Raw genomic sequence first — 27,754 nt, forward strand, 5'->3', positions numbered from 1 at the left:
CCCAAGATGGCTGTTCTCTTGCTCTCTGTACATCCCCTGCTGGACCAGTGCCTGCTTCACCTATGCCCCACTCACATGACTGACCTTGCTACATACCTGCCCCAGCGGAGCTAGTGATTATTCTAATCTTTAGATCAGAACATCTCCACCTGATAACTTATCAAAGGAGCCGTGAGGGGCGTGCCCCTCTGCTGGTTTCCCTGGTAACTGATGAGCCCACCTGACGTCAATTCCCCTATAACTGGTAAATCTCCCCTTTTCCCTCGGTAGCGAAGACTCCTGCCATGTCCCGCCATCCTGCCAGCTGCTGTCTGCCGCACGCCGTGGGGTGTCGCTCCAGGACCTTGCTTCAAATGTGTAAGATCCCCCATCTATTAAACCACTGATACCTCTGTCGCTGACTCTAGGCTCTTCAGTCTTGAGGCTGGGAAAGTATAGGGCTTGCAGGCCTGCAGGGTGTAGCCCGATGCCCAGCTTCTCCCACCCACTTTGTTGGAAGCAGTGGAAAGCAGTCCCCTACGTTGATATGTTCTGATTTATCTTCCACCAAAACATTTTTGGCTCAGTCAGGGTATCCCTAGGTCTGTGTTTAGTTTCGTGAAGGATTTTTTTTCTTTTTGCGGTACGCGGGCCTCTCACTGTTGTGGCCTCTCCCGTTGCGGAGCACAGGCTCCCGACGCGCAGGCTCAGCGGCCATGGCTCATGGGCCCCGCCGCTCCGCGGCATGTGGGATCCTCCCGGTCCGGGGCACGAACCCGTGTCCCCTGCATCGGCAGGCGGACTCTCAACCACTGTGCCACCAGGGAAGCCCTTGTGAAGGATTTTTAAAGGCCTCTTTATCCTTCTCTGCATTCCCAAAAGAATCTGGGTAGATGTTAAATTGTATCATTCTGTGGCTGGATTTTTAAAATCTGAAATTCTGAAAATTAAAGTTCTCTACAGATTTTGATTTGTATTCACAGTACTTTGGGGAGTTGATTTTCCTTTATCCTTCATATTTGGTTGTGGCTCAGTGATTCTCAACTGGATGTGGCAGTGGTGATTTTGCCCCCTGGGGGACATCTGGCAGTGCCTGGAGACATTCCTGTTTGTTCCAATTGGATAGGAGTGGGGCACTGGCATCAGGTGGGCTGCTGCTAAATATCCTGTGATGCTTTTGGACTGCCCCCCACACCAAAGAATTGTCTGGCCCAAAATGCCGGTAGTGCCAAGGCTGAGAAACCCTGGAGGTCTAGATGGTTTCGCCTCCTTAAAAGATACCATGAGTTAACTCCTTACTTCAGTAGCCTTTTACGCCTGTCTCAAATGTAGTGCTCAAACGTGCTGAAGATGGTCTCTCTGAAAGAGTACAAAAGTCGAGCTTCTCATGGCCAGCTTTTCTGGTATGTGAAACAAAAAGAACAGCGAGGTTTTAAATGAAAATTAGGGCGAAAACAAGATTGAATAGTTGTTATGTAATGCTAGATACACCACTGGGCTGACGTGAGTAAATGATCACCTTCTTACAGAACAACTGGAGAAAGAGACATGAAAAGAACTGAAATACTTGTGTTGTATTTTCATACATTGGCACGCTACCAGGTAATCTAAGCTTGGTAAAGTAACCTTATATGTTAATATACGTCCTTGAGAATGGAAACCGCACAAGCTCGTGATGGCATGGTGATACACAGAAATGGGTATGTTGTATATTGTGACTCAAGGCTGATTCTCATGCCTTACCCTTTTCACAGAGTACAGGGAGGCGGTTCTTACATAGGGAGTCATTCTATTTTGCCTGAGTGCTAGGAGAAACTCCTGTATTTTTGCATCAAGCATTTATTAAATACGATTGATTTAGTTGTCTCCTATAATTTTATTTGGGCTTGTTTTTTCCAATAGGTTGTAGAAATTTAGAAAATCTAATAAAGCCAAGAATGAAACAGGAGACCTAGAGTTTCCTCATCTATTTTTCCCAGGTGAGGAAACTTACACATAAATCAATTTTACCGGTATTGGCCAGCTGATGCATGTCAAAGAATCAGGGTTACAAGAGAATATTGTCCAGCGAGGGAAGGTACTGATTCACAGAATCTTTGGGTACTTCACCTAGAACCTAGATCATCTTCATCCATTTCATTGCAAGTCCTCCATGATCGACTATAGCCCACATTTTCCAGAACGAGGCACCACCTTTACTGACACCTACAATGGGAAGTAAAAGACCAGGAATGTTGCCGGAGGACTTTGTCACGGATGAAACTATTACAGCCAGTGGTCTAATGCTTCCAGGCTGGAGAGGGCTCCAAGCTGGGCCTTTTAGGGGCTTCCCTGGCGGTCTAGTGGTCAAGACTCCACACTTCCACTGCAGGGGGCACAGGTTCAATCCCTGGTTGGAGAACTAAGATCCCACATGCTGTGTGGTGCAGCCAAAAGAAAAAAATTAAATCAAGCTGGACCTTTTATTAAATACTGCCTTAGAGTAAATAATCTTTCTTAACTGGTCACATTTTAGATTTGGGCTTTATCTCCCATAAACCTCAGAATGCAGAGGAAATGAAACGTTCCAGGGGCTGGTACTTCCCACCAAGAGCATAGAATGTATTAGTACTTCTTTTCATGAGCTTCAAATAACTTGCTTCGTCCCCATGGGATCTGAAAGGTTTGTTCTATCTTCCCAATCCTGCCTTCCAATATAATGTAGCAAAAACTGGGATTTAGGAGTAAAAACATTTTGGACATGAATCCTGTTTGTTAAACAACACTGAGGAATGTAGGTCTAGAACTATTGGGTGTTTCTGGTTTGAAGGAAGTCTCTTTAGTTAATTTAACATTGCCATGAATGTCAGTGCATGCAGTCGCCAAATCACAGTTAGCTTAGAATCTACAAGCTCAGTTCTCCGTAACAGGAACACAGAGAGCTAGAAGGTTTAAAATAGATGTCATATGATACCGATTATAACTCAGTGAAATTTTGCAGTCCCAAGAACCTATACAGAGTGTGAACCAAAATGGAGGATGGTCCTGTTTCCTTTGGCTTTAAAAACATTTTTATTACAATGTTTGCTACTTTTTTTTTCTTCAAGCTTTTAATTAAAGTGTTCTTGGCGCTCCTAACCCATTTCTATATCGTCAAAGGAAATAGAAAAGAAGCGGCTAGGATAGCAGAAGAGATCTATGGTGAAATTTCAGGTAAAAATACATGAATTTGTTCCCAGTACTTTAAAAGAAACCTCCTAGATAATTCATATGAATAATATTTCTAGAAGGCAGATTTTATTTAAACTTTGCCTTTGAGTGGGTAGTTTTAAAAAATTATTATTTAAAGTAGCAAATGATGTTGACTGCACCAATTTGTGAAGGATTTTCAGCTTTTCTGCAAATTAGTAGTTTCATTAGCAGTTATTATTTAAGAAGTGAATAGGCTAGTGGCTTTCTAAGAGTATTTTGGGAAAACTCATTTCTGCTAACAAAAGAATTACTTTATAGGATTATCTTCTTGAATATTTGTAATCAAATGTTAACAGTGCATTCTAACAAAACTGTTTTCCCCAGGAAATGGAATGACCAATAAATTTGATTTAAAGCAGCAATATGTATGCTATATATATATGTATTTGTGTGTGTGTACTGTCATTTGCAATTCGAATTGCTTAGCCACTTGTCACTGTCAGGAAAAAACCCTTCACTGAATCCATTTATGCCCAGCACCATGCAAAGCACAGCAAACAAAGGTTATTGTAATATGAAATGCCAACCTTTGGTCCAAACGTTTTAAAGTCTCCTCCTTTGTGGAATTCAGTCTCCATTTCTTTCAAGAAATGATTCACGTTAATTGTAGGGAGAGGCTACGAAAGTAAATGAATCAGATATGGTTACTGCTGGGACTGCCACTGGATAGAGGAGTATTTATTCATAAACAGAGTTCCAGATTTCCCTGTGTATTTTTAGTGTTCGCAGGGGTTCCAGGGTTACCTCATTCTTTAGTATCCATTTCACCTTGCACCCTGGATTCTCTTTCAAAATAGACTTATGTTACGTGATTCCAATACACCAGACAACTTTAAGGACACTAGGGAACAGCAGTCTTATCCGAAGAGATAAGACCTCCAAAAACAAAGTATCAGAATGCTTCAATTAACAGGGGAAAATGAGAAGAACCTCGAAGTTTCGGGAAGTGTCAGAAGGCTCGGAGTGTGGAAAGAGGTTTCTTTTGGGGATTATATTTGTCACACGTTTCAGGGAGGTATGTCGCTTTGACTTGGTTTAAAAAAAAAACTTAAAGTAACCTTAATTTCAAGTTAAGCATAATCTGAAAAGCTGTTTCTAACTTAATTTGTAAATAGGGACAGGGGCTTTCTAGACGTTTCCATCACAGTTTTAATGTTCTCATAGATACATCATCGTCATGGCTTAAATTAGTAAAGTCCGACAGTCAACATCAGCAAGAGTGTGTTCAAAACGTTTTCTCCTAGTGCTCGTGTGCATTGTTTCTGCCCTTGTGGTGCTTAATGAAGTACTCTTAAGAAAGTTTTATAAGAGTCAAAACCTGGAGCCATAATACAATTCTCATAACTAGAGCGCACTCATTTTTTAGCTCAAATATCTTGTTGAAGCTCCTAGGATAATATTCATTTAATTTGCAAATGACATGGTGTTCTGAGGTCAAAAACGTGTTTTTCAATGATCACTAACAAGAAGCAGTGGGGTGAATAGTGCCTGTTAATTTCTCAGTTTAATTTCCTTCCTGTATACATGTGTATGTGTGTGAGGATGGCTGCGTATACGTCTACACACCACTGACACACCCACACACGTATATAATAGAGAGTATATCCAGATTTGGTCAATAAGGCTTTCTGTAATTAGGCAATAATACGCCAGAAACAGTGGTTTTTACATGATTCCAACAGCGCTTTTTCTTTTGACACTGTTAACAGATACTGTATATATATATATATATATATATATATATATATATATATATATATATATATATATTTAAAGCTAGACATTTTAAAAACCAAGAACAAAATTTTGTCTTAAGTGTTCAACTCAAACCAGAAATTACCTTTGCTGTTTGTTGGTCAGACAAATGTTTGTTGGGAAAATATGTGACATTTAATCAGTAAGTCAGCTAATCGACTTACTAAAATCTCAGAACTTTCTTGAGTCCAATAGCATATTCTGTTCCTGTAAACTGTCGTCAGTGTTGTCAAAAACAAGGGGAGGTAGTAAACAACTCAGCCAGGGCAGAGTTTAGCCTGTCATAGGTCCTGGCACTTTGCTTTTAGAAGCTGCACCTAGCATCACATCCCTCATTAAATATCTTTTTTTTTTTTTTGGCTGTAAAATTTTTTGGAAAGTTTTATTTCATATCCTGGAAGTACATCATTCAATACTTTCTTTGTGGTTTAAACTATTACTTTTGTAAATAACTCATCAGAATTGAGCTCAGCTATGTTTGGTTGGCTGTACTTAGTTTTTTCCGGCTTCTTTGTGTAATTTGTCAATAATATATGTATATTTTTAAGTTTGAAACATTGTCATTGGCCCTTGATATTCTTGTATCTAGAGCACCAGATGCATCACTGGCCCCCGCCTTCAGGCCATAGATATTTCTGCAGGCACTCTCTCTCCCGAGAGACGTGGGGTATGATTTTTCAACCTTTGCTAATTTGGCCAGAACTGAAGCTATATTTAGTACAGTGACTTGGTCATCAAACTTGATAAAAATAAAGTGTAGATGCAGGTTGATAATCTCTTATTGACAACCCTTGGGCCAGACATGTTTTAGGATTCAGGAGTCTGGGGGATACTAGAATGATTACACAGCATGTATACTGTATATCACGCGGCACTCCCAGCAGGACCTGGAGCTTCCTTCCGTAATCAAACGTTTTGATATTTCTATAGTGAAAAGTATCAATATTCACACTAAGTGAAAATACAAATTAAAAATAATAGTTTGCTAAACCTGAGTCCTGACCATGTTTTGCTGCCAAAGGGGCTTGTTTCCAACTTGGTTTTCAGAACTGGGGGAGATTTACAATTGCAGGTAAGAGATTGTGGAGTTATTGCACCCTTTAAAAAAAATGAGTTCTACTCTAAGTGTTTTGCCTAAAATCAGTTGTCCTTGTTTTTCTAAATTCAAAGGACTGACCTTGATTTGATGGCCACACCTCTGCCTGACTCACCATCCTGACTCCTTTTCTCTATCCTTCCCATGTCAACAGTTTTTTTCCCACCTTTGGTCCATTCCTGCCCAGTCCTCCACCTCGCCTTGTTCAGTGTTGGTGCTTGTCTCCTCAGGCCTTGGTCCACCCATCCTCTGAGTGGTTATATATCACAGGTGCCTGCTGGCTTTCCCAAGTTGGGACACACAGCACTCAGCAGGGGCTCTGCCACCCGACCTGTCACCTTCAGCTCAGCTCTCCTGCTCCTAATGGGTTCAAAGGAAGCTTCTTTCTAACACGTTACAAAGAGATGTTCATTGATTGTAGTTCATCTCCTGGCCAGAGCTGAGTGTTGTAGAAGGTACGCGTTTTAACTCAATTGTATTAGAATACTTTTGATACCTTGGGAAATTTCTTGTAATATGTTTTTTTTCCAGTTACCTTTATCTTACTTAAGATATCATTAATTCTGTTAGGCTCTTGCCTATATTTTGGTTCAGATTTGAATTTTCTATTTTTTTTGATAAGTGCTACAGGAGAAGATATTCCTTCATATGATTTTGGAACTTGAATAAAGAGAATAAAGATTGTTTCATGGGCACTGGAGATAATAACCAGTCAGGCAGTTAAAAAAATAAATAAACCAGTCGTCTCAAATACTTGTTGGAATTAGGAAGGGTAAAAATTGCAAAAAAAATAAAAATAAAAATAATAATTGATTTTTATCTTGAATTCTTGGAGCTCGGACAACCATATTCCATCTGAACCCATTTTGTTATTGAAATCTATGGTTTTAGACATTGTCATGAATCTGTTATTCAGAGAGCCTGAGAACTAGAGATATAAATCACATTCTGAGAAAAAGTCAAAGGGGGGAATGAAAATGTACTTGAACATTTTCCATACACCTCATCAGGAACAAGTAAACATATTTGTACAGTAAACAATCTTCAAAATGTGCCTGCAGCCCTGTGACACAGACAGCGTGCCAAATAACTCAAAATAGACTGCCTTAGAAGCGACGGATTGATTGCTACTTCAGCATTCATTTATTTGGAGATCTTAGATACATATTTCCTGAAAGGAATGGAAAAACTCCCTAGCTGCCAAAGAACTTTTGTCCTCAGTTTCTCGCGATTAGCTCCAATTTGCGAAACAAGAATGATAAGAGCAAGAGGCTGTGTGTTGGGAATCAGAATAGAAAAACAGAAGAGCCCACCGCGGCAGAGTTTCTGGAAAAGAGTTTTGTGTGAAAACCCTTCAAGGTCCTTTGAAGCAAGTGCTGGAAAACAGAGTGACCGGAAAGGTGACTTCCAGGAGAGTGGCTTTATTTCCAGTTGGGAAACCGAAATGACTTCCACATTTAAGGCCATCCAATTGATTTATTTCATGTTATTTACAGAGATAAGGGGGATGTAGGAAGGCACCCCCTCCAACAAGTCAATCCACCAGGAGGGTGGGCAGGATAGAAAAACCAGTAGTTCTTAAAACCAGAACGGTGTGCGTTCTCAAACTGACTCCTCAAATAGGGAGAAAAAGAGCTGGAAAGCAGCGGCAAGGAGACAGAAGCCCAGGACCACCCACCTTTTCCTCTTCCTCCCTGGGTCAGAAGGTGGCCTGCACGCTTGTCTCAGCCTCGGAAGCCTGGGGTAGGAGTTGGGGGTATCAGAGGATGCTGCATTGATGGGGGACAGTAGGAGAGGTGGCCAAGTGCCAGTGCGTAGGAAAGGCACTGGGTGTGAGACATGCAGTTGAGGCCGAGTGCACAGGACCGGTCCCCTCTTCCAGGCTGCTAGGGAGACATCTCCCCATCCCTCTCGCTTCTCCCCACCCCCACGGCACCAGAGGGGCTGTTGGCACCTCAGGAAGGAAGTGAGAACATGCTGTCCTTCCTCGGGCGGAGAGGGGGCCATCCCCTGCCCTGAGAGTGGGCGGAGGAGTGGAGATGACAGTCTTAAAGCGGACTGACCAGTAGACCGGTGGTCTTGGAATCTCTTTCTTGAAGTATGCCGTAAGTACAGATAAGTGCACAAACCCCAAAGCGGACAGCTGGGTGAGTTTTCACCATGGGGTGCCAGCTCCCAAGAGCAAGAAACTGCCCGTTGTCAGCGTGACCCTCACCCCACCCACCTCCAGGCAGTCCCTGCCCCTTCTCATGGTACTATTGACTCCTAACGCCCGAAGTGAGTCTGGCCCTTTTGTACTTTATGGAGAGGGAGTCATGTGGCACTTTCTCTTCTGTGTAGGGCCGCCTTCATCGGCGTGATGTTTGGGAGATCTGTGCGGGCCGTGTGTACGGATGGCGTGGGTCTTAGGGGGCTGAGGGGTAACAGAAAGTTACTAGAAACAGGATGAAATCGTGGTTAAGGTGCCTGCTTCCCGGCAGGAAAGGGGACACCGCGGCCGGCTTGGAGGCAAGTTTTAGAAATAATAAAGCCATTTCATGTTGCTGTTCTAAGTTAATAATAGCAAGTTGCCATTTAAATCCTGGTTTGAAGCAAATACTTAGAGTACCTTCAGGTGACTCGGTTGACTGGCTATTGTTAAAACAAAAGAATAACAAAGCCACAGGTGTGGGTTTGCTTCTTAGGTTGGTCAGGGCGCTGAGTTGCCATCCATGGGAGAAGACCGTCCTTCCAAACTCAGTGCTTGTCCCTCTCCAAGCCTGGTGAGGCGAGAGGGCGACGTGTCTGACGCACACTTCATATTGAATGGGATGGAGATGTAGTCGAAGAAAACCAAGGCTGACTACTGAGGATTCTATGCGTACGTTATCTCATTATTCCTAGATTATGCAAATGACCAATGTCCAAAGAGGTTAAAAAATCCTCCACTCATCAGCTTTTTTTTTTTTTTTTTTTTTTTTTTTTGTGGTACGCGGGCCTCTCACTGTTGTGGCCTCTCCCGCCACGGAGCACAGGCTCCGGACGCGCAGGCTCAGTGGCCATGGCTCACGGGCCCAGCCGCTCCGCGGCATGTGGGATCTTCGCGGACCGGGGCACGAACCCGTATCCCCTGCATCGGCAGGCGGATTCTCAACCACTGCGCCACCAGGGAAGCCCCACTCATCAGCTTTTAACTGACCCAGGAACAAGTGGACATACAAACGCAGTATATTTTCAGGTTAAAATTGTTGTCTGTTTTTCTTATTAGAAAAAGTATTCTACATATCAGAAGTATGCAGTTCACCAGTGATTAGATAGATAGATTGATTGATAGATTAATAGATGGATAGATACAGGTAGATATAGATAGATATACACTTTTTATTTTGGAACTAAAGTGGTACAAAGAATTCCCACTTCTCTTTGCCCAGACTCCATTCATGTTTATCCAGCTGTCCAGTTAACATCCTTGATAGCAAAAGGATCCAATCCGGGCACATGTTGCCTTTAGATGTTGTGTCTCATCAGCCTCCTTCAATCTGGTTACAGACCAATTAGTTTTGAGAACATCCCTCAGTTTGAGTTGGTTTGAGGTGTCCTCACGGTTAGATTCAGGCTCTGCATTTTGAGCAGGAATATTCCCAGCAACGCTGTGTTCTTTTCACTGCGTTCCCTCCAGTAGTATGTGACGTGGCTCATTGTGTTCCAACAGATGGCACACTGTGCCAATTGGTTCCATCGCTTCTGAGGTTAATTTTGATCCCTGGGGTAAGGTGGTGCCTACCATTTTGTTCCACTGTACAGTTACCCCTGTTCCCTTGATAACTATGTAATTATTTTGTGGGGAGATAATTTGAGGCCGATTCTATTATTTCTCCTACGTGTCTAAAGTTGGTGTTCTGCTATGAGGAAGAGCTTTCTCTTCTCCCTGTTTATATATTCATTTGTATCAGTGAGGCCTTATAGATTCCTGTTTTATTTGCTAGGGTATAATCATGATTTATTTTCATGCTCAAATCGTCCCGTATTTGGCCAGTGGAAGCCCCTTCAAGGCAGCTTCTGTACTTTTTGACATTTCCCATCGTTCATTGAGCACTTCCTTACTTTCTGGCAAGATGTTTGTGGCCCATCTTACATTTTTCCTGGCATTTCAGCCTTGGAGTCAGCCATTTCTCCAAGCAGCCCTGGTTTAGGTTTTCTCAGTATACAGTGCTATTCTGTCTATCTAGATATATCTATATACCTGTCTGTAGGTAGATATATAGATATATCTGTAGAGAGAGAACCAGATGGGTCACCAGATCCCACCTTCAGCCCATAGATATTTCTGTAGGCACCATCTTTCCATATGCACACATATATTGAAAATCACATTTTCATACCAATTGCTCTAATTGTTCCAATTTCAATCCAACCCTGTAGAGTTCATTCTAGCTTTCTCCCTTTTCAAAACCCAGAGGGTTAGAGAAGATAAAAATTGAGTTTCAATGTAAGAAGAGGTTTTATGGAAATGTTTAGAGCCCTGGTTCTCATCCACTGGAAAATTTCAGTCTCTCCTTGAGGACACACTAGTTCAGGTTCACATAATTCCATATTTGTTGGGATTGTTTTTGTCAAGGTTGTAGGTATGGGAAAGCCTGAATTCTTAGCACCATCCGGATCACCTAGAAAAAGGTGATAAGATGGGCCTTTTGTGTTAAACCCAAACTGTATGACGTGCTCGTCAATGTATGAAGAGCACAGTTATAATTTGAAGAATGCCCCAATTTTGCAAACCAGTGTAGGTTTTCTTCCAAAACAAGTGATTGCCCTTCGGCATGTTTAATAGAAGCTTACTTCTCAAATGCACACTTAAGCTTGTTAGTCTTGTTTTCTGACAAGCAGTTAACAAGAAAAATACATTTGTGAGGCAGTTCTAAGGCTGTTCCTTAGAGAGCTACCCTACCATGTGTACTTATTAATCATAACTTTTCTTGAGCACCTAACAGCATGGATATACTTTATTGGCCTACTTAGAGACCAACGAACCTGCTAAATACTAGATTACTATTCCCCCACTTTACAGGTCAGGAAATTGAGGTTCAAATGATTTTAGTAACTTGCCCATTTTGGCAGAGGTAGTGGTTGAGGCAGGACTGGCCCCGTGCTTAGCCATCACATTCTAACTGCCCACCAAAAACTCTTGGAGGATTATGTCATCTGAAAAACAACATTCTGCATGATGATAACAGATGGGCTTCATTACCAAAATCAAAGAATTATCTAGGGAATTTCGAACAAAACCATTTTCCCTGACCCCTTAGGGTCTCCCTCCTGGCATATAGGATGTCTTAGGGTAAGGGTGAAGGAGGAGAGGCAGGGGAAAGAAGAAAGTGGGGAAGTTCATGGACCAGCTTTGCCCTTCATTTTGCCTATTCAGAGTTATCGGATTCAATCACTGGGCAGTATTTATTTGAACGAAATGTATTCCTTATGAAAACTGCCCCCCAAAGCCAGAGAGATGGCCTGTGCTCCCTCTCCACGCCCATGGACTGTATCCTCAGTGGCTGGTCACCCTGGGAGTGGCAGACCGGAGAACCTGATGCGTGGTGCCAGCTGCCCTCCCCTTCCTCCAGACCTCCTCTCACAGTGGGTGGGCACATGAACAAGCTGGAGGAAGAAGACTCCTGACCTTGACTCTGAGCTTGATGTGTGTTTCAGATTGCTGGGCCGATCGGTCTCCACTTCATGAAGCGGCAGCTCAGGGGCGCCTACTGGCCCTGAAAACTTTAATTGCACAGGTGAGTAAACGAAAGACTTGATCCTTGGTGCTTGTGCTATAATCAAGCATCATTCTTGATCAGCTTTGACTGCAGCAGGGGTCTTGCTGGCCCCATCTGGTTCCCAGCACAGCCATCCTATGTGGATGCATCCTCTCCCAGCTATTTGTTCCTCCTGCCTCTCCCTCCTTGGGGACCTGGCTGGTTTTCTGCCCAATTCCAACCTTCCCCTTCTGGGTTTCCCTTTGCTTCATAAAAAGTTTCCCTATGAGGCTGATGGGGGATTCCCTCAAACCTGTGTTGCACTAACTCACCTTGCTCTCTCCCAGTGTGCCTTAGTAACAGCAGCCCTGAAGTTGCATAAGTCAGCTATTGCTCTGTAACAAATTTCCTTGAAACACAGTGGCTGAAGACAACAAACACTTAGATTCTCATGGTTTCTGTAGGCCAAGGAGCAGCTTAGCTGGGTGGTTCTGGCTCCGAGTCTCTTGCAGGCTGCAAAGTACCAGCCAGGGCTGCAGTCATCCTACAGCTTGAGCAGGGGAAGGATCTGCTTCTAATCTCACTCATGAGGTTGTTGGCCATTTTCAATGCCTTGATGCCTGGGCCTCTCCATAGGGCTGTGTCACAAGATGGTAGCTGGCTTCCTCCACAGACAGCATGAGAAAGGGCCTGAGAAGGAAGTCTCAGTACATAACCTGTCTCCAAAGTGACATCTGATTGCTTCTGCCGTACTCTATTAATTAGATGGGAGTCAGTAAATCCCGCCCATACCCAAGGGGTGGGAATTACACCAGTGAGCCAACACCAGGAGTCAGGAGCCATCTTGATCACTGGGAACCATCTTAGAGGCTGCCTACCCTGATGATCCACTGTTTCAAAAGCAAACATTGAAATAGGTTGACAAATGGGTAAATCTTACTCCTTTGGGAAGATTTCTTCAAGTCTTAGTTATTAAAGCTAATTTATTTTTACTTATGACTGTATCCCTAGCACCATGAATAATGACTAGAGGCCTAGTAAATATTTGTGAGATGAATGAAAGTGTACACAGTGCATTTACTTTGTTGTAGAGTCTACGTGTGTACAGAGGAGGTAAGTCATTAGATCCTTTTTCCACATCCTAGCTACCACCAAACCTGGCTTGTTGTAAATTTAAACAGCTGGACACACTGCTCTTTTTCTCTCTCTCTGTGTGTGTGCCTTTTCTTTCTTTCTCCTTTATGAGTTGTGTTACTTCTTAAAAAAGTGGAGGCAAAAGGAAAACAGTACTGCCAGTAATAATCAGATGGACTTTGCACTTGATTTTATCACTTGCTTATTTATTTGTAAGCAGTTAAAATTTTATTTGGTTTGATTTTTTTCCTCCAGCTTTATTGAGATATAATTGGCCTACAGCACTGTATAAGTTTAAGGTGTACAGCATAATGATTTGACTTACATACGTCATGGAAGGATTATCACAATATAGTGACCATCCATTGTCTCGTATAGCTATAACAGTAAAGAAATAGAGAAAAGGTTTTTCCTTGTGATTAGAACTTTCAGGATTTACTCTCTTAACTTTCATAATATAACATACAGCCGTGTTAATTATATCTATCATGCTGTATCATGCTGTATTATATCCCTAGTATCTTCTACTGGAAGTTTGTAACTTTTGACTCCCTCCATCCAATTCCTTCTCCCCACTGCCTGCCCCCCACCCCCGACCTCTGGTAACCACAAATCTGATCTCTTTTTCTATGAGTTTTCTTTTGAAGTATAATTGACCTACAACACTATGTTAGTTCCTGTTATACAACATAGTGATTCCATATTTCTATACATTTCAAAATAATCACCATGATAGGTCTAGTTACTATCTGTCACCAAAGAGATTACATAGTTATTGACTATATTCCCCACACTGTATATTTCATGACCGTGACTCATTTGTTTTGCAACTGAAAGTTTGTACCTCTTAATCTCCCTCATCTATTTCTCTCCTCCTCCGACCTCCTCCTCCTCTGTCTTGAAGCACTTAAACTGTTATTTGATTTGATTATTTTTAATATGTGACATATTCACATAGTTTCCACATTAAAATGATAGAAAAACGTACACAGTGAAAAGTCTTGCGTTCAGCTCCTTCTTCTTGGCCCCCGACCTCAATACTTTTATTACTATTTAAAAATTTTTTTTTACATCTTTATTGGAGTATAATTGCTTTACAATGGTGTGTTAGTTTCTGCTTTATAACAAAGTGAATCAGCTATACATATACGTATATCCCCATATCTCCTCCCTCTTGCGTCTCCCTCCCACCCTCCCTATCCCACCCCTCTAGGTGGGCACAAAGCACCCAGCTGATCTCCCTGTGCTATGCGGCTGCTTCCCACTAGCTAGCTATTTTACGTTTGGTAGTGTATATATGTCCATGCCACTCTCTCGCTTTGTCACAGCTTACCCTTCCCCCTCCCCATATCCTCAAGTCCATTCTCTAGTAGGTCTGTGTCTTTATTCCTGTCTTACCCCTAGGTTCTTCATGACATTTTTTTTCTTAAATTCCATATATATGTGTTAGCATACGGTATTTGTCTTTCTCTTTCTGACTTACTTCACTCTGTATGAGAGATTCTAGGTCTATCCACCTCATTACAAATAGCTCAATTTCGTTTCTTTTTATGGCTGAGTAATATTCCATTGTATATATGTGCCACATCTTCTTTATCCATTCATCCGATGATGGACACTTAGGTTGTTTCCATCTCCTGGCTATTGTAAATAGAGCTGCCTTGAACATTTTGGTGCATGACTCTTTTTGCATTATGGTTTTCTCAGGGTATATGCCCAGTAGTGGGATTGCTGGGTCATATGGTAGTTCTATTTGTAGTTTTTTAAGGAACCTCCATACTGTTCTCCATAGTGGCTGTACCAATTGACATTCCTACCAGCAGTGCAAGAGTGTTCCCTTTTCTCCACACCCTCTCCAGTATTTTAAATTTTAAATTTTAGAATACTTTTAAAGAAGAGTTGCAAAGACAATACACAGAGTTCCAGCATACCCTTTACCCAACTTCCCCTCATGTTAATATCATACATAACCATGGTACTTTAGTCAAAAATAAGAAATTAACATTGGTACAACACCATTAACTAAACTACAGACTACTGAGACGACACCAATCTTCCCACTAGGGTCCTTTTTCTCTTCCAGGATCCAGTCCAGGATATCACATTGCTTTTAGCACTTCTTTGTTTTTAAGTGTATTTTATAAGCATGTTGGTTTCTATAGTGTCCTTCAACGTGTAAAGAGCATTCTTCATTCTTCAGCCTTTTCTTAGTACATCCCCACTTTTTTACCCTTACACACTGGTAAAAAATGGATTATTCTACTTTATTTTCTACTCTATTTTACGTGTAGACAGTGTGGTGTGCTGTGAGCAAAACATTAAACCAAGGGTCAGGAGCTTCTGACGATCACACTGGCTGTCACCGACAGCAGGGGAACCTCAAATCTTAATAATTTGAACTCTCTGCTCCCCCATGTTCTCACCCGCAATGACAGTGAGTCACTCTAGCTGATCTCTCAGGCCTGTCCCGCATTACATTTGTACAATTCCAGGGATTCTTGAGTTTGCATCGGATCAGTGTTTTTTTTCAGCACACTGCTGCCACCTTGTGGACTTTTTTTTTTTTTTTTTTGCCACGCCGCGGAGCTTGCAGGATCTTATTTCCCGGACCAGGGATTGAACCCCGGGCCCTCGGCAGTGAAAGCGCCAAGTCCGAACCACTGAACCGCCAGGGAATTCCTTGTGGACTGTTTTTTTAAAAATGCTCTTATTTTTTCTTTATTTTCTTAAAATGAAATTATATATGGGAAAAGGAAAAGAAACCTTGTATTAGATATCCAATTGTAAATATACAGCACGGCTCTGGAGTAATGACGTCATATTCAGGACATAAACATGGACAGGACCAAGGAGGCACGGACAGGCCTAAGATGACGATGGGACTGGCAATAGTGGGCAGTCCCAGCTGCTGGCCACAGGAGGGATGCAGCCAGCACCATGGAGGTCTGGTGGGAGTGGTTGGGAACTTAGGTTGGGGTTTGGGGTCCAGGGTCTTGCACTGGGTTTTGGAGCGTTTCAGCAGGTCAGTTACGAGGCAGAGAAGCAAAAGCAGAACTCGTCTGGGTCCTGGCAGAACCTAAATCCTTTCACAGATAGAAAGTGGTGATCATGGGGGCAAGCGGTAAGGGCCAAGTTGTAGAGTCAGGCCATGAAGTTGGCCGGCAGCTAGGCTGAGCCTGGCATCTGTCAAATGGACTCCAAGGCGAGGAAAGTGGAGCACGGCACGACGGGGCGGGCAAGTGTGCTAGGACTGGGCGGAGACGCTCGGATCTGGGGGATGAGAGGAGCGTTAGGGGAAGCCCCCGGCTCCAGACCCTGCTCCTGCGGAGAGCTCGGCAGGCAGTGGAGGTCTGGCAGTCAGCATCGCGGCTGCAGGAACCCTACAGGAGCATCATCTATTTTACTTTCTACTCTTGAGCCTGGGCGTCATCCTTCTGTGCCACATCCACTTCTAACACCCCCAACCCTGGACTCTGCCACCCGCTCCCCGTACCCACTGCTGTTCACGCCTATATCAGCCTGTGCCTGACTCATCGCCATGTCTTCATGACGCTCCTTTCTCCAGTGTCACATCCCTACCTCTCCGAGCAGCCCTCCTTGTTGCTACCCGTGTGCTTTTCCGAAAACGTCCTATGTATTAGCTCCAGACCTTCTACGGACTAACAGACTTGAAAGGCGCCTCATTCCCTGTAACACACGCACCCCACCTCCACCCCCGTTCGGAAACCAAGGCCTTTCACGATCTGGCTGTAGCTTACCGTCCCCTTTCATCTTCCCCCTCCCCTCACTTCCCCTTTTTTCTTCCGCCTCTGTCACGTGTGGGCTCTTTCTGATGCAGAGATATAGCAACTATCCACCTCCGTGCCCGGCCTCGCCCTCCTCTGAGTCCCACATTTGCATATCCTGTTCCCTCCTAAGGGGATGCCTTTTTTTTTTTTTTTTGCCTTCCTAGTTTTTTTTTTACATCTTTATTGGAGTATAATTGCTTTACAATGGTGTGTTAATTTGTGCTTTATAACAAAGTGAATCAGCTATACATATACATATATCCCCATATCTCTTCCCTCTGGCGTCTCCCTCCCACCCTCCCTGTCCCACCCCTCTAGGTGGTCACAAAGCACCGAGCTGATCTCCCTGTGCTATGCGGCCTAGTTTGAAATTTTTTATGCTTCAAGCCGTAGCTAAATACTACCTCATTTGCAAAGTTTTCTCTTACTCCCCAAGGCAGATTCAAGGATACCCTATGTCCCCAATTAAAATGTGAACATGCTTCCAGTATGGCAGTATTCTGGCTGGGCTCCCCCCCACCGTACCCCCCTCCCCCACTTCCCGCCACCATTTCTGTCTCCCCACTAAGCTCTTAGAAGAGAGAGACCCATGTCCTAACCAGGACACTGAATGAGCTTTTGCTGAATCAATGAATCCGAGGCTCGCAGCTGTGTCTGGATTCCCCTAGTCATGGCCTCTATTCCTCTCTAGGTGGTGCCCGCAGGCCACGAACACTTCACAAACACATCCGACCACCTTGCCGTTCATTCTTATTGCTGATGCAGCCTTTAATCCACTTCTCTCCAAATTGTAGGGCGTCAATGTGAACCTGGTAACAATTAACCGGGTCTCTTCTCTCCATGAGGCGTGCCTGGGAGGTCACGTGGCCTGCGCTAAGGCCCTATTGGAGAACGGCGCCCACGTGAGTACCATCCCCGCCCGCGGGTCTGGCTGCCCAGGTGCAACCGCTAACATCTAAAGACCCGTCACGTTCCAGAACCCTTACCCGCGGTGGGGTGCGCGGGCCTGGCCCCATCGGCGCCTATATTCTTGGATGGTCGGAAAGACACTGCTGGTTACCCCTCTCTTCAGCCTCTATGTCCCTGTGCCAACGTTCAGATAAGGTAATTTACGGAATTCGTTCAGAACTGTGATAAATAACTTGAAAAAAAAAAACAGCTTGAGCTAAAGTAATTTGAAAACTGATCTTGGAAATTTTATTTTAAAACATTTAGAAGAACACATTTAAAAAGAACAACAGGGGGGGCTTCCCTGGTGGCGCAGTGGTTGAGAGTCCGCCTGCCGATGCGGGGGACACGGGTTCATGCCTCGGTCCGGGAGGATCCCACATGCCGCGGAGCGGCTGGGCCCGTGAGCCATGGCCGCTGGGCCTGCGCGTTCGGAGCCTGTGCTCCGCAACGGGAGAGGCCACAGCAGTGGGAGGCCCGCGGTTAAGACTCCGCGCTTCCACTGAAGGGGGCACGGGTTGTATCCCTGGGCGGGGAAGATCCGGCATGCCGTGCAGCGCGGGCAAAAAAATTTAATTAAATTTTAAAAACTATGAAAAAGAAAATAAAAAGAACAGCAATCAAAAACCACTCTTAATTCAACACACTACACCCACAACGATTTTCGTTGAGCAAAATTATCAAACTAAATGAGCTTGTAATAAATAATACATTGGAAAAACACTACACAATGAACTTTATCTTATTTTTAAATTCTCTCCTTTTCAAGGAGTGACTGAGCTGCTGTATGTAGTACAGGTATCAGCATAGAATTATGAAATTAATACTTTTGAAAATCTCAAGGACTTTTATTTAGTCACCAGATATTGTTGTGATGTTACTTTGATTTTAAAAAAAATTTTTTTAAGGGAATTCCTTTATTTTTTATTTATTTTTGGCTGTGTTGGGTCTTCGTTTCTGTTCAAGGGCTTTCTCTAGTTGCGGCAAGCGGGGGCCACTCTTCATCGCGGTGCGCGAACCTCTCACTATCGCAGCCTCTCTTGTTGCGGAGCACAGGCTCCAGACGCGCAGGCTCAGTAGTTGTGGCTCACGGGCCTAATTGCTCCGAGGCACGTGGGATCTTCCCAGACCAAGGCTGGAACCCGTGTCCCGTGCATTGGCAGGCAGATTCTCAACCACTGCGCCACCAGGGACGCCCGTTACTTTCGTTTTTGAACTCAGTCCTTGTATTCTTTGTTTCATGAGCTATAATTTTTTTAAGTGCCTAACGAAGATTTTTCTTTGCATTTTATATGGAAGTTGGGTTTCTATGTGTAGAACTGAATATAAAAGTCTTCCTTGGGCAAAGCGATTTTCCCAATGCCATAGCGGTCACGTATTTTCATTAGGTAGTGCTTCTTTGAGGGCAAAGTTTGGCGGTGGCCATTTCGTTTGAAGCTAGGTGACTGGAGTCACAGGTGGGAAATAGAGGAGCCTCTGGGAGGTTCTGTGGGGGACAAAGAGTACGACGCGGTCCCTTGTCTTTGGCAATCTTATGAGGGAACAGTCACTAAATATTATACTGTTTAACATTCAAATCAGTGAGAGAAGGAATAAGAGAAAGTTGATCAATCAGTAGAAAATTCCTCAAAATTGGCAGTCCCGTGGGTGCTTCGAACTCAGTGCACCTGAAACTGCTTATCACGTTCTTCCCTCTGGGAGCGGCTCCTCTCTTGGATTCCGAGCCTCAGAGACCAGGTGAAACATATTCCTGGTTTCCCCAGCCCCAAGCCTGGAATCATCCTGTTTCTTCCATCTCCCCATCTAATTAATCACAACATCCTAGAAATCCTTAGAGTTTATGAATTTATACCTATTTGTCCCTGTCCGTCTCTGCCATCTTAGCATCTCATCTTTAACTTCCCAGTTGAATGGGGGCTATCCTCGCATTGTGGAGAAAAATCTTGTTTCTGAAACAAGAAAATTTAGCATCCTGATGATCACAAGCGTATGTCCTTAGTTGTTGAGGCAGAATGGCTTGACATCAAACCTTCGTTGTCCTACGTGTCAATCCTGCCAGAGCCTCCCCACCAGAATGCCTTGGTTCCAGGATGTTCTTTTCGATCTGTTGCTAATACTCAAAGATGCCTCCCAGCTGTGCTGGTTCTTACCTGCCCCTCAGATCCCCAGAAGGCACTGAGGGTGGTTAGAGACACCATGCTGATGGCTATTTTCTTTGTGTATTTCGCCTGGTCACGATCTCTTTAGGATTCCCTTTTGGCATATGCAGTTTCTGTGGATGGTAGTAGACCAGAAAGGAAATTTGTGGCTAGATAGTTTCTCCGATACTTTTTGCTCCTGACATGTTTGTTCATGATTGGGACGGGGAGTCGGCTCCATATGAATGCAAAATGGAGATCATGGCGATAATTGTTGCAAATGTCTCTTGAATGCTTACTGGGCACCAGGCAACGTTCTAGGTGTTTACCATATAGTAACTCACCTCATCCGCCCAGTAACCTCCTGAGGTCGATTCTTTTATGGTCCTCCTTTTACAGATAAGGAAACCCAGGCACAGAAAGTTAGTATCCCAACCAGATCTCTGAGCACATAAAGGAGAGAGAGCTGGGATTTGAACGCAAGCTAATTGTTCCAGAGACCATGTTCTGAGCCACCATACAGGACCACTCCTCACAACTAGGAGGCTCCTAGGAAGCTCTGGAATACCCCTGAGTACATCTTAAAAACTGTCCCATTTGGCCTCAAGTGTGCTACTATTGATATTTATGGGTGAGAGTCGATAGGCTACTGGTACCTAAAAGAACCCCACAATACTGTAAGGATGCGGAGTTCCCTCGTTCCTTCGCTGGCGTGGGAAGTTTCTCCAGGCAGATACGTAGGAATGCACACTTGGAGATGGTGAGAAAGAAATAGCAAACCCTCTGGTTCTCTCTTTGCCCATCGTTAGGTCAACGGGGTGACAGTTCACGGAGCCACGCCCCTCTTCAATGCTTGCTGCAGTGGCAGCGCTGCGTGCGTCAACGTGCTGCTGGAGTTTGGAGCCAAGGCCCAGCTCGAGGTGCACCTGGCTTCACCCATCCACGAGGCAGTGAAGAGAGGTAAACGAGGCATCACGTCGCTCACAGAACATTGGTGGGCTCCCTCCAATCTGCATGAATCAGTCATAGAGTGTTTACTTTGCAAGGATCGCCCCAATCTTCTTCACCGGTAGACTAGGTGTGGCTTAGAAATCCCACAGTAGTAACTTGAATATACCTAAGTCTTTAGGAAATACCACTGGGGCATGACACACCTCTTCTTAGCACCAGGGAATGGCTGTCTGCCTCAGACGTCCTCTTTCTCGGGTTCAGTCTCCCAGCAGGCCTTGCTTGAGGCTCCTTGCTGGGGTTTGGGCGGCAGCTGGTGGAGTCCGGAGTGCAGGGGTAACTTCCACGAGCTGTACTGTGTTTATGTCTCTGTCCTTACTAGAAAATAACAGTTCATGCCCCAAAGCCCATAACACATCAACCACAGCCAGAAAATAAGTGGTGAAAGTGTCTGAAAGCCCAGCCCGATAGTGTCTCTAGTGGGGGATTAAAGGTAACTGTCCACAGCAAGCAAAATACTCTAGATGAGCTGATAGCCCTCGAGGTCATTAGTTAGTGGGAAACAGTTGCAGCTGTAGAAACCGTGGCATTGGAAACCTTGAGGTGGATTCTAGATTTCTGTGTTCTCAGTTGCTTTTGAAATGATGGAAAAGAGTAAAATTAAGGAATTTGACAACTCTATGCATAGACTAGACGTGAACAAGAAGAGCCATTGAAAGGCGAACGCCATTTGTCACAGGTCACACCCAAAGAGCAACATTTTCTGTGTTACCCAGCGGTGGAGTTATTCTCTTATATTGAGATCAGAAATACAGTGGAGGGAGTTCCCTGGTGGTCTGGTGGTTAGGATTCGGTGCTTTCAGTGCTATGGCCCGGGTTCATTCCCTGGTCGGGGAACTGAGATCCTGCAAGCTGCATAGCACGGCCAAAACAGAAAAAAAAATTTTTTTAATTAAAAAGAAAAGAAATACCGTGGAGAAGTTAGAACACTGTAGAACAGTGATCTTCGCTGGTATAACGAGAATTCAAGTCTTTATTTCAAAAGGCAATAGTGAAAGTTTTGTCCCAGGTTGTTAAACATGTCACTTGGTAATTTTTTTTTTTTTTTGCAGTGGATTACTATAAATGATACAAAACCCCCTAATCTCAATGTATCTATGGTTTTGATGTCCTATACATATTTAACAAACATTTATTAATTAATAATTGATGCTGATTATTTCCCAAACTTCAAGTAAGTCCTTTAAGTTGTAGGGAAATAGTCTATTTTGGAAATGGTATAAAAGTGTTTAAAAATTTTAAAATATTGATTTGAAGTAAAAACCTATTATCTGTATTTCCATCCAAATGCTTAAAAATGGATGAACGTTGGTAATGGTTTGAATTAAGTAATTCTGCAGTGCTTGGATGGTTATATATGGAGTGTTTGGTATCTATGTACCTCCGGTATATACATGCTTACCATAAACAGATGAATTCATGTGTCTCTACATATTTTTTTCTGTATCATAAAAACTTGTGAGGGACCAATGTCCACATAGTGGAAGGATCAATAGCAAATTCATTAGTGCCAATCATTTGACTTTTATATAATCATTTTTTTAAAACTTCCTGAGAACACTTAAATTTAACTCAAGCTAGGCTCAGTTTCTTCTGGGAAAAAAAAGGGACAGGAATTATGCTTTTTTTTTTTTTCTTTTTGCGGTACGCGGGCCTCTCACTGTCGTGGCCTCTCCCGTTGCGGAGCACAGGCTCCGGACGCGCAGGCTCAGCGGCCATGGCTCACGGGCCCAGCCGCTCCGCGGCATGTGGGATCCTCCCGGACCGGGGCACGAACCTGTGTCCCCTGCATCGGCAGGCGGACTCTCAACCACTGCGCCACCAGGGAAGCCCAGAAATTATGTTTTTAAATGTTTATTAGATACACTGAATTTACCAGGCAGTTTTAGGTCCTGATTAGATATTATTTCTGGGTTCTTACAGCTTTAAACCTCTAGGAACAAGAGGGGTCAGTCTGAGTCAATACTTTGACAGATTAATGCTATAATTGAGGTATAAAATTTACTTATGTGAACAATAGTAAAATAGTTGGAATTCACGGAAGCCTTACTTGTAGATTTTAATGCATAATTATGCTTAATTCAGAACTTGTGACGAATCAAGCAGGCTGAGATGAAGCTTATTTTGGTGTCATCTCTAAAGAAAAGGTTGGTTAAGCTAATCAGTGATGATAAGATTTTGGTTTTTTTTAGGAAACATTTAAACCTTCAAAAAAGAACCAACTCTTTATAAAACTCCCATCAATACCTCAGAAGCATTTGCTGCAAATTAATCATGTCTGTCTCTTCACTGGATGAACTCTCCAAGGAGAATGCTTACTTATCTAGTTCTTGTTGGCCACTAAACTTGAGAGTGCATTTAAATAGGTTCTATACTTGAGGCTTTTTATTAATTCTCACAGGAGTCTTACAAGTTGACCAAAATAAGGAGGTGCATGGCGTGACCATCCACCCAATCTTACATGCATAGGCGAGGAAGAGAAGGAGAGATTTGTAATGGAGATGGATGGATCAGGGCTGGGCCTTGGATTTGAGCACTGGCTTTTCAGGGTAGTAATAGCATGAGTCATTTATTCCCCTGGGTCTTGTAATCTCTGCCTGTAATCCGGTGACTTATTATAGAGAGTGATTTCAGCTGTGTTCCTTGGAACCCTTAGTTTGGTTGGAGGTACCTCAGGGCTGCAGGGAAGAATCTCAGTGGGGCAGGGGGCGGTGCATGGGCATGCTCTTCTTTCTAATCTTTTTATTTTGGAGATTTCTAAGATTTCCCCCACCTCCCAAATATTTTTCTGCTGAAAAAAAAATCTAGGTTTTTTCTAAAGCCCATTCCAGATAAGCAATCTTATAATTCTGTGAATAGTTAATATTTCCCTTACTTGAGTGAGGTTATCTTGTGTTCCACCAGGTAATAGAGAGTGCATGGAGATTCTGCTGGCAAATAACGTTAACATTGACCAGGAAGTGCCTCACCTTGGAACTCCCCTGTATGTGGCTTGCACCTATCAGAGGCTAGACTGTGTGAAGAAGCTTCTAGAATTAGGTAACTTCCAGAAGTCTTTTCATGAGAAGAATCAGTTAACCTTGTTGGTTTTCCATGGCTTCAGAGGTGAAGTTCTTGTCAGGCTGGACAAAATTCTGACAGCATTTGATATCTAAATGGTTAAAACAGCTTCAGAGATGCGTGTCTGTAGTTCTCAGTTCTGCTTCTTTTGATATTGGCTCCATTTTACCTGGTATGGTTCTCCTTGGTGGTCTGAAGAGAGAGCAAGAGTCTCTTTCCCATAAATCCCAGGGGAAAACAACCAATTGTATTCCACTGACTCTTTTTAAGTCACATGCCCATTTCTGAACCAATCATGGTGGCTAAGGGAATACAATACGCAGATCGGCTTAGGCCTAGATTTCAGTCTACACTGCAGTTGTTGGGCTTCACTGGAAGCACATGAGCTGGGAATCACGGGAGATGGTTCCCCAGAGGGAAATCTAGGTGTGGTTACCAGGAAGATGCTGGCTAGTAAAAACAGCAGATATTTGTCATAGAGTACTTCAGATCAACCCTGCTAAATTAGTTTTTTAATTCTCAAAGGCATGTACAGAAACTGAGAGTCCAGGGAAAAGTAAAAGGTCTTGAAACTATTATTTGGTTAAAGATTCCCCAAACTTAGCCACTGACATAAAGGTCGAGATTGTATTAAGAACCTTTAAATAAGAATTTTTGTCTCTAAGATTTTTTTTTGTCTTTTTTTTAATCCCCTATCATTTACCACTCCCTATAGTGATTCAGAAGACTTTTTTTTGAGCCCAGAATAATGTAAATACCAAATAAACCTAACTGTGTCCTTTGCCAAAAAACAAAATAACTATGTAAAAGGAGCTGCAAAGATTTAATTTTGTCTGTCACACAGTTCCTGTGGGAAGGCAAGTAAAGCATTTAAAATAACTAAAAATATCTTTATTCGATACTTTTCTCATCAGCGTATTTGGAAACAGTAGGCATTGCTGAGGGTCTGAGCTTCAGTCATATATTTTCAAAGATTTGTCAAATATGTCGCGGCGTTTAAGACGTCTTTATCGATGGCTATAGCACATCTCAGGCACGTAGTGTTTCTCCATTAACCTTGGGTGTTGAATTGTGGTCATCTGCTTTGTTAAGGAGCCAATGTTGACCACGGCCAGTGGCTGGACACCCCCCTCCATGCCGCCGCGAAGCAGAACAGTGTGGAAATCATCCACCTGCTGATAGACTACGGGGCTAACCTCAAGTGCAAAAACGCTCAGGGCAAAAGCGCGCTTGATCTGGCAGCTCCGAAAAGCGGCGTGCAGCAGGCGCTGCTGCTCCGGGAAGGTAAGGAAGGGCTGGGCGTCCGTTTCTCTTCCACAGGCACATTCGCCCCCTCTCCTTCCGGTCTCCTCTCTAGACTCCCTTACCCTTTCCTTTTCCTCTTTTTAATTGGGAGTGGCACGTGGGAGGGGACAAGTCCTAGCATCTCAGAGATGGGATTTTTGTCTGCTGGGCGTATTCACTTATAACAAAGGGACATTTACATACCACTGGTATGTTGCTTTGCATTTGCCTTAACAAGAAAATAATCAGAGAACTTTGGTGAGAGGGCTGGGCTGTCTCGTCTATCCTGGCATAAGCACGTGATTGAGCAGACCAAAACTCTGCTTTGTAATATTTAGAGGCATTTCAGGGAAAAGGAAAAATACTTGAGTAAAGACGGTCGGGTGGACACAGAGTGTGTCTTTCAGAAACTGGACTAAACGGTGAAGTTGCTTGCCTGTTCTCCAGCTCAGGGAGTAGGTGGGTTTGCACTCCGCATTGCCCCACGCCCATGTCCACATGGGCTAATGCATCTCTAGATGCTAGAGGAGGGAAGGTGGCGTCTACAAGGCTTCATATCCCAGATTCTAAAGAGAACCGTGCTGTGTCCCTACAGAAAGAGAACACTATCTGAGCCTATTCTGAGCGTTTGTATGCTCGGGAGACTATTAAAGTAGTAATAATTATTCAGCTTTCTACGTGTCAAGACACTGAGCTAGGTCTGAAACATAGATTCATCTCACTGAATTCTCAAAACTTTAAAGCCATGAGAACTTTATAGTAACTGGTGCTATCCCAGCTGCAAGCGGGAAAAGAGGGGCATGAAGAGATGGGCTTTGAGAAGGTTACACGGCTACTAAAAAGTAGGTCTAGGATGCTAACCAAGAAATAGGATTCCAACTTGCACTCTTTTTTTTTTTTTATTATTGGAGTATACTTGATTTATAATGTCGTGTTGTTTCAGGTATACAGCACAGTGATTCAGATATATATGTGTGTGTGTATGTATATATAAGTATTGTGTGTGTGTGCATATATATCCTTTTTCAGATTCTTTTCCCTTATAGGTTATTACAAAATATTGAGTGTAGGTCCCTGTGCTATATAGTAGGTCCTTGTAGTTTATCTATTTTATATATAGTAGGGTGTATATGTTAACCCCACAGTCCTAATTTATCCCTCCCTTTCTTCCCCTTTGGTAACCATAAGTTTCCAGTGTGTACTCTTAATGTTTTGATGCCCCAATCCTGAATCTTCTGAAACAATTTCTAGTGAGGAAGAGTTTAATTTCACTCACCAGTTCCATTTTGTGAGAGTGCCCCCATGTCTTGTATACCTTCCAAGTGGGATCCTTGGTTCAATAGTTTTAGGAATACTCTCCAGAGCAGTGCTTCTTAAGCTTCAACGTGTGTATGAATCACCTGGGGATCTCCTTAAAATGCAGATTCTGATTCAGGAGCTCTGGGGTGGGGTCCCAGACGCTGCACGGCCACCAGGCTCTCAGGTGAAGCTGATGCTGCCAGTCTGAGGTCACACTTTGAGTAAGATGGGTCTAGATTATTTCCAGTAGTCTGTGTCATTAATGATTGTTCTTTGATTTGAACCTCTACTGGAAGAATTAGGACCTTCCTTACCAGCTCCCAGTTTGGAAATATGGGACACTTAACAACTATTAGCTGGGAATATGGTTTATAGCAGTTGTCACATTTCCTGTTTGCTTCCATCAAAAATGTTTCCAGATCCAGGATTCATATTTCTTCTAAACAAGCTCCTCTGTCTCTGTCTTCATAAATACAGCTGCTTGCTCTAGAAGGCTGAACAGCAGCTATGTCAGAGGCCACTCTGTTGTGTGACAGGAGAGACACTTTGCATTCTTGCTTCCCAAGATTTTAACGAAGGGCAATGGTCTGCTCCTCCAGGTAGCGTTCTGTCACATGGATGCTCCTTGGCAATATCAATCCAAGTGTCATCCAGCTGTTTATTCGCCTGTGTAGTCACCATTTCTCATGGGGTGCTAGCTGCTGTGAGAATAGGATTTTCTTGGAAAGGAAAACTTTGTATAGTCCAGTAATCACATAGATCTACTTGCATCGATCTTTATTGGTACAGTCAGGTAAGGAAATAATGGGGCATTATTACAAATGCCCCTGTGTGACAAGGATCCCAGCCAAATGCTCAGTCAGCCTATTCAGCCATATTTTGGACACTGGTTAGTTTGCTTTCCTTCGGGACTCAAAGCCTTGGTTGGGCACGATGACTCCATGAGACCCCATGAGACTGAGGTTCAGGGTATAATGGGGTCTAAGCGAGTTGGATCCTTTCTCCAGATCGTCTGCTGAGCTGGGATCCTTGCGAGAATGGAGGTCCCTGCCGAGTGTGAGTGGGGACCCAGCCAGCACCGCCGCATGAGCAGCTAGAGCCAGGAGGTCCCTGTGGCCTGACTCTCAGGCCCCAGCACATCTCCTGACACCGCCTCTGTGACCGCGCGTTTCAATTCCTCCCTCAGGCCCGCCTGCTCTTTCCCAGCTGTGCCGCCTGTGTGTCCGGAAGTGCTTGGGTCGCACCTGTCATCAGACCATCCACAAACTGTATCTGCCGGAGCCACTGGAAAAATTCCTCCTATACCAGTAGTCC

General features: G+C 43.6%; 1 protein-coding gene across 3 annotated transcripts; it reads left to right on the plus strand.

The window, feature by feature from the left end:
• Window positions 1-2,975: 2,975 nt before the first annotated feature.
• Window positions 2,976-27,751, plus strand: ASB11 (ankyrin repeat and SOCS box containing 11; the record flags this gene model as incomplete). Of its 3 annotated transcripts, none has more annotated exons than XM_081222321.1 (7): window positions 2,976-3,171; window positions 11,741-11,820; window positions 17,498-17,605; window positions 20,599-20,749; window positions 23,702-23,836; window positions 24,950-25,141; window positions 27,627-27,751. In XM_081222321.1, 7 exons carry the CDS (start codon window positions 2,991-2,993, stop codon window positions 27,749-27,751), a joined length of 972 nt encoding a protein of 323 aa, XP_081078447.1. The 3 variants fall into 3 exon arrangements, with proteins under 3 accessions (XP_081078447.1, XP_081078448.1, XP_081078449.1); XM_081222322.1 differs by having other exon boundaries at window positions 2,991-3,171; window positions 17,549-17,605; XM_081222323.1 differs by lacking the exon at window positions 2,976-3,171 and adding an exon at window positions 4,105-4,225.
• Between the last annotated feature and the right edge of the window lie 3 nt (window positions 27,752-27,754).

This window comes from Mesoplodon bidens (assembly GCF_964165515.1).
Source record: "Mesoplodon bidens genome assembly, chromosome: X".
NCBI classification, from domain to species: domain Eukaryota; kingdom Metazoa; phylum Chordata; class Mammalia; order Artiodactyla; family Ziphiidae; genus Mesoplodon; species Mesoplodon bidens.